The sequence below is a fragment of the Myotis lucifugus genome, unplaced genomic scaffold (genome assembly GCF_000147115.1).
Source record: "Myotis lucifugus unplaced genomic scaffold, Myoluc2.0 scaffold_442, whole genome shotgun sequence".
NCBI lineage: Eukaryota > Metazoa > Chordata > Mammalia > Chiroptera > Vespertilionidae > Myotis > Myotis lucifugus.
The window spans coordinates 465795-476693 of record NW_005871490.1 but is presented as its reverse complement, the minus strand read 5'-3'; the positions used below and the strand labels follow the sequence as shown (position 1 = coordinate 476693).

At 56.8% G+C, this 10899-nt stretch overlaps 1 protein-coding gene across 2 annotated transcripts; it reads right to left on the bottom strand.

The window, feature by feature from the left end:
* Nucleotides 1-304: 304 nt before the first annotated feature.
* On the bottom strand, nucleotides 305-10695 carry INSIG1 (insulin induced gene 1). 2 transcript variants are annotated; one of them, XR_001351181.2, is made up of 7 exons: nucleotides 10542-10695; nucleotides 9678-10120; nucleotides 6889-7013; nucleotides 5626-5792; nucleotides 5269-5368; nucleotides 2276-2441; nucleotides 305-2034 (listed from the first exon to the last, which is right to left on the bottom strand). XR_001351181.2 is itself a non-coding variant. In XM_006102921.3 (6 exons), the coding sequence occupies exons 2-6, from the start codon at nucleotides 10093-10095 to the stop codon at nucleotides 2005-2007; spliced, it is 840 nt and encodes a 279-aa protein (XP_006102983.1). In that variant the 5' UTR covers nucleotides 10096-10120; nucleotides 10542-10694; the 3' UTR covers nucleotides 305-2004. The 2 variants fall into 2 exon arrangements, 1 of the variants encoding a protein (XP_006102983.1); XM_006102921.3 differs by lacking the exon at nucleotides 2276-2441 and having other exon boundaries at nucleotides 10542-10694.
* Between the last annotated feature and the right edge of the window lie 204 nt (nucleotides 10696-10899).

Genomic DNA, 10899 nt, shown 5'->3' with positions numbered 1-10899 from the left:
TTCTCCCTCTTACCCCCGAGATAAAGGGCATGCCTGTAACTCAAGGAGGGGGACACAGGGCACCATGTGGCTTCATTATAACTGATTCCGGACTTTAATCTGCCAGGAACGTTCCCCAGGTAAGACCGCAGGTGACTTGAGCCGGCCCCTTCCCTGCCTCCCAGCATGCCCCTCTCTGGAGCCCCCCACCACTCCCATCCCCAGGGCAGGTCCCGAGCTGATTTGCAGTGGAGTCCTGGTTCCCTGAGGCGGGTCCATTCCAAATCCTAACACCCCCCCATTTTGAAGAAACACCCATCAGTACATGGTTGGTGTTGAACCTTTAATAGACATAAAAAACGAATGCAAAAAGAACACAATGCCGACACTGAGTGTGAACTCGACCTCCCTGCTCCTCCTGTGCCGGGCTCACTGGTCACACAAGTGACTAAGACGTGGGTCACTGGTTCGTGCACTCGCTGTGAAGTATTGGCAAAGGGAGTCTCCAGATTCACATCTTTTGGCCACATTCTTGCTAAGAGATACAGATTTACTTCCAGCTGAAGAGAAAAAAAACACTAGTTGTTTGCCCATCATCAAATATATTTAGATTCGATGACTGCTTTCAGATAATGACTTCCGGTTTTCACAAAACGCTGGCGTCTCTGCTGAAAAACCTTCGCACATTCTGGTCATTCGTCTTCAGAAAATGTATAGGGGCTCATTGCCAAGTTGAGGACAATCTCATTTTCCTCAACAAAATTCTCCTAAAACAATCAGCCACAGTAACTTAGAACTTACTGTAAGAGATTTTCTTTGAAACAACCAAGATCCCGGGCAGCCGAGTGCCCAGTCCTGCCCGCTGACCGCCGGCTTCTATCCCAGGAGCCTTTTAACCAAGCTGCTTTCCCAGAATTTAAACCAAAAACATGTACATTTCAAAATATAAAAGAAGATACATTTGTAAGTAAGAGTTACGTTTACTGAAACCCACAGAACTGGAGAACTGAAAGGAGCCGGGCTCAGGTGGGCATGGCAACAGCGACTTCCCGGGAGGAATTATTGCTGACCTGCCTCCATGCAGGGCTGAAATGGATGGAGAACCTCTAACATCTCACTCGTTAAAAAAAATAAATATGTAGAGAATACAAGGCTCAGATTGGTTTTCGTACACATTGCACTTGAAGTGAAGGACCCGATGCTTGCAACCCGGGCCCGCGTGGCCTGTGCCAGTGGGTGGATGCACTGTGCTCGCCAACACCTCGGCACAGTCGGAAACACGAGTGCTGGAGCAGGGACGGACGGTCGTTCACAAGGCAATCACAGATTGCAGATCCTATAGGGCCGTGGCAAAGTCCTCTCGACGCTAGAGCATCAAGGAAACAGCAGTCTGGCTCATGGAGGCGGAAACCCAGGGCAGACCCGACTTCACCCACTGTCCCCTGCAGAGCTGCCCTCTCAACCCCCACTCAGCGTGCGGGGGCTCCCCTGGGCACCGTGACCCCAGGTGCGCCGCAGAGCGTGGTGGGCCTGGTGTCCTGACCACAGTGCGTGCCCCTGCAGCTCTTTTTTCACACAGCCCTATTTTTAAATCTTGTAGATAAATATCGTTCCTATCTCATCACACTCGCCTTTGTTAAGCACCGGCAAGCTCTCCACTGTGGGCAGGACCCAAACCCAGAGCTGGGACTTGGGCTTTAGTTCAAGGCTTTGTCACATGGCAACTTGCTTCTCATGAGATAAACAGCATGGAACGCTCGGAAACGGCGCCCGCGGCCCATCTGCCTCCGCCGGGTCCAGGGTCTGCAGGGCAGGGCAGGGCAGGGCAGGCACGAGGGAGCTGAGGTGGCATCTCCAGGCGAGCTGTCCCTCTGGGCGCCTGCTCACCTAAACGGGCGGTTTCCCCGGGGAGTCCTGGTGAGTCAGGCCAGTCTCCGCGATCCCGAGGGAAGATTGTCGCTGCCCCGCCCAAGCCTGGGTGTCGGTGCCACGCCTGGCTGTCCCCCAGAAGCAGTGGCGGGAGACTCAGTCGCTGTGCGGCTTTTCGGGGACGCCCTATGAGAACAGAGAGACAGAGTGAGTAAAATGAGCACAGTGCACACAGAGCTACTAGCATTTGGGCGGACCTGAGAGGTGAAGGGGGAAGTCCCTTGACCGGGGTGATGACGGAGACGGGAAGCGGGAACGCTGGCAGAGGACACGCCTGGGGCCACTTGGCTACAGGACCAGACCCCCTGTGACAGATGTGTAAGAAGCGTGGGGCCGTGTCATCCCCCAGAGCGCTGAGGATGCAGACCTTTAGGAAGCGGCCATCTGAGAGCATGAGACGGGCAGGAGGAAGAGGAAGGTCCGCAGCAACTTCAGACCGAGGACCCAGAGCAGAACTCGCACCGCAACCTGGCCGTGAGGCCGGCTCACAAAGGGCTCAGAGCCGTGTGTGCGGGGACGCATCAGGTCGGGGACTAGAGAGCACGGACGACAAGGCAGGAGTCGGCACCAGCTCAGACGGACGCGTGTGCCCACGCACCGTGCCGCCAAGAACAGGGTGTGCAGTGGTGAGAGGGTGGCGATTGTGCGAGCCCAGGACCCTCTCACAGGTTAGTGACCTGTGTGTCCTCCATCAGGAGGCGCAGGGCACACTCGCGACAAGCCTAGCGCCAGCCCTCTCTGCACCCACTCGGGCCAGTGGCTGCCTCTCCATCTTTAAAATGGGGAGGGCAGTTCCTACTGCCGCCCGCCACACCGGGACTGTCAGCCAACAACGAAGCGAAGCGAAGCGCCACAGGAGAGCCAGTTCCTTGCTGCGCAGGACGCCCTGCCGCCAGCAATCAGCCGAGGGAGGCAGACACCGCGCAGGGACACGGCAGCTGGAAGCCTGACCTCTTTTGAGATAAAACTTTAAGCTGCTAACAGCAAGTTTCAAACCCTCTAAGAGGCTGCTGCAGACTCAGGGTGGGCTTCAAGCACACAGAAGCCACTGGAAGCATCCAGCTAGGCAAAACCCACGCAGCGTGGCGCGGCTCAGCTCTTGCACAGCAGTGACAGCGGGTCCACGAACAGCCTCCTTGTAGCCCAATGAGCTGCAGGGAACCTAACCCCTGTGTGTCGATCAGCCTGTGGTCAAACTGCTCAAAGTCGCAGAACCTGTCAACAGTGTTAGTGAAGACTGACTATACTTCTCTGTGAGGGGGGGCTAGGGAAGGGGAGGCACCTGGGTGAGGACAGAAAAGCATTTGAAGAGGACAGGACGGAACCAGGGACAGGGATGCATTTGAAGAGGCTACAGACAAGAATCGCCGTGACGACGGACCAGCAGGAGCCCATGGTGACAGTGGACTCGGCCACACCTGGTCGCTGAACACGGTGCCCACCTGGGGTCTCCACCCGCAGACCTCGCCTTCGTCACTGTCACAGCCTCACACCTGGCAGAGGTCAGTTCAAAGCGCGCTGTGAACCGGCCGACAGCGCGGAGCCAGGCGCGTTCCTCGCGTCGCCCGTGGGAGTGCACAGGGCTGCGAGGGCGGCTCCCACCGCCGCCTGGCCGGGTGACATGCCCCGTTTCTAAAACACCAACCAATTTTGAACAGAGTGACCCTAGATTTACAAACACAATGAAACACGAAAGCTGTTAATTTGTTTCCTTTTTCCAAAGAAAGAACATAGAGACATAGGCTCACTTATCCCGACTCCCTAAGGAGAACAGTGTCGCTTGCTCTTTCTGAAGAGGCCACTTCATGGCACAACCTAGGCCTCCCGCGCCACGAGCGCCTGTCAGAGAACAGGCACGTCCTACGGTTGGCCATTCCAGGCGACGCCCAGACCTGCAGGACCGGGTGCCGGGCCTCAGTGCTCCCTGTGGCCGGGCTTTGGGCAGTGGTGGCCGAGGCCCTGATCTGGCGGGTGCAGTAGGCGACCACCTCCTGCTGTGGTTTGGGGGAAAACCCCCTAAACAAAAGGTGCCGTAAGAAACTACAGTGAGGCTGGGACAGTCGCTGCGACGGGAGTCTCCACTTTCTAAAACAACCCTTATTGTCAGTGTATTTTTCATTCTCAGCCCCGACATAATCTGGAGCAAAAGTAATTCCCCACATTCCAGCTGGAGTCTTGTGAAAGGCCATCTGGCTTCACGTCCGTCTTCTTGCTGTGGCGGCAGCATGAATTTCAGAAAGGCTCTCTGTGTCCCCAGGAAAGGGCAAGAACCAGGGAAAAGTACCCTCCCTTCCGGCTGACGTGGGGGGGCTCCCTGGGGAGAGGGCTTCGGGCCCGAAGGCCACTGAGTGGGAGCGCGAGCTGGGCCGTGACTTTCCCGTGAGGAGGGAGCAGCCTCAGAAGACTTACAGACACTTTGGGGGATGGAAGGGAAACCAAAGGCAGGGCGGGTGCCCAGCCAGCACAGAAATGTCCTGTTTCGAGAATCCCACACGAGGGACAGAGATACATTTTCCGAGACAGCCCTCTTGTTTATCTAGAGCAATGGTCCTACTGAGACTCTAGCTTCTTCTTTTTTTGGCTCTAATAGCAAGTTTCAAACCCTCTAGGAGGCTGCTGCAGACTCAGGATGGGCTTCAAGCACACAGAAGCCACTGGAAGCATCCAGCTAGGCAAAACCCGCGCAGCGTGGCGTGGCTCAGCTCTTGCACAGCAGTGACAGCGGGTCCACGAACAGCCTCCTTGTAGCCCAATGAGCTCTGTTAAGCCCTTGAGTCAGTCAACTCAAAATGAGTTAAATGTCCACACTGAATTTTCTTTGCGAAAAGCATTCAGACGCTGATTTTAACTACCGAGAACTGCCATTGACCCCGACTTCGTTTCCTGCTGGCTCTCAGCACAGCTGTGCCAAGGGGACTGGCTTCTTCCTCTCCCAGGAAGGACAGGCTGTGCCAGGTAGGGCCACCTCCCGTGACGCTGAGCCAGGCCCGACCTGGCACCCGCAGGTGGGCAGCTTGGCCTCGGGCTCCGCCTGCCTCGGACGCCCTTTCCCCACGTCATCTGCACCTGGGAAGGAGGGAGGACAGACCACCCACTGCTGGTCTCGCGTGGTCTCTGCGCGTGGCCGCAGGCGCGGGGCCACAGGAAGTCAGGGGCCTGTGCTCTCAGGTATCGGCACCCGTGTGACCGAGCAAAGAACTAGCTGGGCATCTTTTTTTTAAAAAAATATACTCTTTTCTCAATAACTGTTGCTGCTGAGTCTCAATGAGACATTTGTCAACACACAGAAAACGTTCCATAAAGCAGTCCTTCGGAGCTGAGAAACTACAGGGGCCGGCGCCCATGTGACAATTCACGTACCATGGCCAGCTGTCGTCCTATGTTCCCAACCGTCACACCTCCGGAGAAGAAGATGCAGGGCAGCCAGGAGCGGATGTAGAGGAAGTCGGGGGAGGTGTACCTGTGGACAAAGGAGAAAGGGGCTGAGCCAACCGCCCGTGAGTCCTGCAGTGGGACCCGTGGTGTTAACATCAGGGCGCTCTTTCTCGCTCCAGGTGGTTTCCCTTTACAGGACATTGTGGGCGGTGCATTTCCAACATGGACTCCGCAATAAGCAGCATTTCTGAGCATGTCATGCCGTGTCTATGGCTCTATGCATAAATAAAACGGGAGCGTCTGAGCCAAGTGGCGGGGCTGCCACCCGCGGGCCGTGCTTACTGGTAGACGCCGTTGTACACCAGCAGCTGGGTGATCAGCGTGGCAAGGAAGGCGATGGTGATCCCAAGCCCAAGGCCGCTTCTCGAACGGTCAAATGTCCACCAAAGGCCCAAGGACAGGGCCGCTAAGGTCAAGGAGAGCTGAACGTTATTGGCAAAATCCAACTTCTGATGATGGAAAGTTAAGGAAAAGTTAGTGCTATTTAATAAGACTAAAAAACACAGAAAACCCCAGAGCCTACACGTATTTTTCTTCTTGTGCACGTAATTCTCCATCCGTAAAAGCTACCCAGTGAGCTGCAGAGAGATGGTCAGACACAAGGGTCCCGGGAGCAAGGTGGCCTGAAGCTTCTATGAAGTCACTGGGTACAAATTCAACTTACAGGCAAGCTTCTGAAAGCCGTATGTAAAATCCTGCTGGCATTTCAGCCACAAAACAACCTATTTTGGTAGTAAGGCATCTTCAGTCCAGTTCTTATTTCTCATCTTATTAGTAACTGGAACTGTGAGTGCTCTCCTCGACGTCGGCGTGAGACCCTCTCAGACCACGTTCGTCATCACGCAAGCCCGCTCGCAGAGACGTGCAGCTGGCTTCCATCGCAGCTCTGCTTTCCAGCCGGTGGCAGAGTGAACTTGTCAGAGCTAAGATATCTTAGAACAAGCACCCTTCAGGCATCTCACCATCAAGAGGGGAGCAGATTGAGGAACTGGTAGCTCTGAGAGTATCTTTCTCTAAGATTGAAAACAGACTCTCGAGGAGCCATAAACCTTCTGAGCCCCGGGATACTATGGACCTTCCTCCCAAAATGCACTTATGTTCCAAGTCATGCGCTCCACCGGGGACCTGGGGACCGCCGGGCACTGCCATGGTCACGGCCAGGCCTCGCCTTGACCTTTTGGGAGAAGCCCAGCAACAGTGACCCCGTCACCAGTGGTCAATGGGCCGCAAGAACCAGGTCACCACAATGCAAGGACGTGAAGAACAGACTCTGAGGAGGTAAGATACTGCCGACAGAGGAGAGAGAACAGTTCACTCGGCCTTGGGCAGTGTCTGCACCGTCTCTGGAAATAACCTGGGAAATAAACCGGAGGACGCAGGGCCATGCTAAAACCTTTGAGTGTAAACTAAGCGACAGGCTTTAAAATAAAACGTGGAAGAACATCATCCACAGGCTCAGACAGCACACACTCATCCAAGTAACGCAACGCTTCCACACACGACTGAAGAGAACGCTCCGGACATGGCACGCCCACGGAAGGATACAGCGCTGGCATGGTTGATGCCCACGAACACCGCCACGCAGCGCATCACGCTGGCCCACTCCCGCTTAAACTTGTGGGGCTCCCCAAGATGACTGTCGATGCAGGGGTACAGCAAACCGACAACCGCTGCCAGACAAGAAGAGAACAGTCAGAATAACATAACATGACCAATAACAGCTTAAAATGACAGGCTTTCTATGTGGCAATTAAGACTACACAAACCAGTCCTTTTCCAGGAGACTAACCTGTGGTAATGTAATGAGGAAATTCAGACTAGTTTTATATTTTTGTTCTCCTCGAGTACAAACAAAAAATATCACAGTTTAGAGCAAAACCAGTCTTTGATTTACTTAAGCAGACGTGACCTGAGCAGGGGCCCAGCACACAGGCCTGAGCTCTGCGGCCTGCTCTGCTTCGTCACGTGGTTCCCATCTACAAGGAAGAGGGGCCTCCGTGAGCTCTCCAGGCCCAGTCGTGCCGTAAGTCTGACGCTCCAGCAGGGCCAGCGCTGATGCTGGTCGCACTGACGTCCGGGTCAGAGGCCCCGTGCCCACAGGCTGGCACTGGACTCAGTGGTGAGGGGTGGCAGCTCTGACCGCAGGAGACCTAGGGCACCATCTGTCCCCAGGAGCCCAGGCCTGCCCTGTGGGAGACCAGGGACCAGGCATGGAAACTGTTTGTTTCCTCATGTGTAAAATAGGATTATGTAACAAGAAGACAGAGGAGGAGCTAGCTCCCCGGATCTGAGCAGTTAGAAAGTTTTCAGACCCAGAATTTGAAAGCATGAGCGAGAAGAGAATGGAGCCGGGAGAAGGCGTGGGGTTCTGGGAGAGGAGCCAGCGGAAAGCGTGAGGCACGTGGTGACTGGTGCGGATGCACCACAGGGCGTGTGGGATGAAGGTTCCGCACCGCACCTGGCTCAGGCGTGAGGCCAGGCAGAGCCCCTGGCTGTCGGCTGTCCTCCGGGAGAGGTAACTGCTCTAGGTTCTTGAACAGAGAAACAGGAAACACAGCTCTAGCCAAACTCGAAAACGAAAGACTTTCAGTTTCAATTTCATGTTACATTTCAAGTTCTAATTGTGGAGCTTTGAAAAAGAGAATCCCAAACTCTGTAACTTACTGCATTATAATTTAACCTTACCTTTTAAAATGAAAAGCTAAGTAGGTGAAAGGTACTATGGAATGTTCTCAGAATCGTGGGTGATGGTCCAAAAAAAAAAATAAAAGGAGGGTTTGAGGAATTGTTTCAAGCATTCCTAGAATTTCCTGAAGATTCCATTTCAAAGAAAGCTAAACCTTTCATTTTTAAGATTAAGTTTAATATATATATATATATATATATATATAATTTTTTTTTTTTTTACTGATTTCAGAGCTTGGGAGAGGAAGAGAGGGATGGAAACATCAATGATAAGAGAGAATCATTGACCGGCTGCCTCCTGCACGCCCCACACTAGGGATTGAGCCTGCAACCCAGGCATGTGCCCTGACCTGACGGGAATCAAACTGTGACCTCCTGGTTCATAGGTGGACGCTCAACCACTGAGTCACACCAGCCGGACTAAGATCAAGTTTTTGATCCAAAGAAACTATTGCACCAAATGTGTATGGAAAATAGAATTCGCATCTAAAGCTAGTTCTCAAACCGGCACAGCGTGTATTTAAAGGGCTTCAAAAAATGAAGCAGGACCTTCACCTTTGAGGACAAAGATGAAAACATTGTCCCTCTAGAAAAAAAAGAAAACATTGTCCCCCTGCTCAGAAACCAGTGTCCCCAGTCCCAGGGGTCCTGGCTGGAACACACGCTCCACCCTGAGCCTCCCGCCTCCCTGCTCCTGGGAGTGAGTCTGCTGACCCGACTCCAGGGAGACAGTACGGAGAGTTAAGAACTCGTGCAGGCCCTGCCCCCTGGACGCGGTGTTGAACCTGTGATTCAGTGTCCACATCTGTAATATGGAGCTACAGCTGAGCAGGGGAAGCAGAGGGGCTAGCCACCCAGCGCATGGCTGGGTGCTCCTCCTCTGGGCTGAGCAGGAGTTTGCTCCGCCCACCAGATCGTGGGGTGCTCCTGGGGTGCTCGGAAGGGGCCAGCCCACTGTGGCAGAGTTGAGGCTGCAGGAAGTCGCTGACAGGATTTGATTCCCAAATGCTGTGTGACTGAGAAGTACGATGTGATCTGGGCCGGGAACAATTCAGCATCCTCATCCAACCAGCTGAACCACCAAAAACTCTGCTGAGACCGTCTGCCTGCCCAGCGGCTAGACGGGCCTGTGCTATCACTCCGCACGGGGGCCCCGCTGGGTGCACAGACCCCGCAGCCCAGCGAGGGCCTCTCTTCCCCACAGGCTGGGGCGGGCCTGCGCCGCAGAAGGAAGTAGGGAGGCGGTTCCCTGGCAACGCCTCTGCCCACGTGACAGTTTGTTTTCAGTTACCCGGCGTGTAGCGTGTTTGCACCGGCAGCCAATGGCGGCCAGGTGCCTCTGCTCACCAGTTCCGCAGGCGGCCAATCGGGGAGCTGGCCCGGGTGACAGCCCTGGCTCCCAAACACTGTCGCGTCCTCCGAGCCCCAAAGTGGGGGAAAGGGCTGGCCCAGCGCCTATCTCCCAGCGCATCTCCATCAGCCTCCTCCCACCTGGAGGCCGGCCGTGGGTTCCTGTCCTCCCCTCTCGCTGAGAACATCAACCCCGGACATGCATGCCTTTCCTCCGGATGGCTCCATTTTCAAATAAATGTTTCTCAGCCTGAAAATCACTGAGCAAACAGACATCTTATAAAAAAAATTCTACTCACCAGCCGCTGTCCCACAGCAGGGAGGGACCCACCAGGCGGAGGAGAAGATGGTGGCGATCACCTCCTCGGGGAACAGGGTGACGTTCCTCTGCACCTGCAGCAGGTTGAGCACGAGGGCGAGGACCACGCCGACAGAGAAGAGCACCAGGCTCCTCTGCAGCAGGTGGTGGTGCCAGCTGGTGGCGTGGCCGCTGCCGCTGCCCTGGCCCCGGGCCCCCTCGCCCGGGCTCCGAGGCCCGAGAGCCGGATCGGTGTGGGGGGCACTGTGGGCCGCCCGCAGCGAGGGCCCGGCCACCGAGGAGGTGATCATCGCTCCCACCTTGGCCGCCAGCCCTCCGGCGCGGGCTGCCGGGCGGCCGCGGTGCCTGGCGCCCTGAGCACAGGAACAGCTCCAGAAGTGATCGTCCAGTCTGGGCATCAGTCACCGGGTGGGACGGGCTTTCCTGGAAGGAAAGGGGGGCGGGAAGGCGGGGTCGCGGCCAAGTTCATTTCCAAGAAACGGGGAGACCCACCCGGGAGGCTGTGCTCTCCTTCATCGCCAGCACATCAAGGCAAACTGCCTGCCCGGGAGCCGCGGGGACCGGCGCACAGGGGGCAACGGGGGGTCGGGGGTGGGGGCACGGGCTGCAGCGCCGACTTGTTCCCACCCGCACGCGCCCCCTCTACCCCAAAGTGTCCCAGACCCCGTGCGTGCGCAGGCCGCCCAGTACGAGGTACCGGGGTCCTCGCGGGCGGAGGGGACCAGGGCCGGGCCCGCGGGCGTCGGGAGTGCAGCGGATCCCACTGGGGTCGGCTTCGGTGCCGCGGCCCCGACGGAGGCCGGCTGCCCCGCTCCCACCCGGGAATGCGCCGCGCTCCGCGTACCTGGCCGAGGGGCGCCCGCCCGCGGGCTCGCCGACGGAGGAGGTCCCGGAGGAGGAAGCGCAGGACGTCCCGACCCGGAATGCCCGGAGTTGGGCCCGCGGCACCCCGCGCGCGGCTTATAAGGCGGGTAGCTGGGCCCCCGGTCACGTGATTCGGCGCCCGCTGCCCCGCTCGTGCCTGGGGGCGTGGCCTCCGCGCGCCCCGCCCCGCCCGCGTACCGTGCGCTCGCGGTCTGGTGAGGCGGCCGCGGCCAATCGGGGGCGGGCGGCCCATATGACGTCGGCACACGCCACCGCAGGCCGCCGGCTCGGGAGCGAAGAAAAAAGCGCGCGGGCGCTGATCTGGGGGGCCGCGCGGG

What these genes read in the sequence shown, in the direction of transcription:
- INSIG1 (XM_006102921.3), bottom strand. Translation starts at nt 10,095, where the DNA reads ATGCCCAGACTGGACGATCACTTCTGGAGCTGTTCCTGTGCTCAGGGC. An exon ending in GTGTACAACGGCGTCTACCA is followed by an intron (nt 5,369 to 5,625) that starts GTAAGCACGGCC and finishes CTTTGTCCACAG; the next exon opens with GTACACCTCCCCCGACTTCC. An exon ending in TAGGACGACAGCTGGCCATG is followed by an intron (nt 2,035 to 5,268) that starts GTACGTGAATTG and finishes CTGTTCTCATAG; the next exon opens with GGCGTCCCCGAAAAGCCGCA.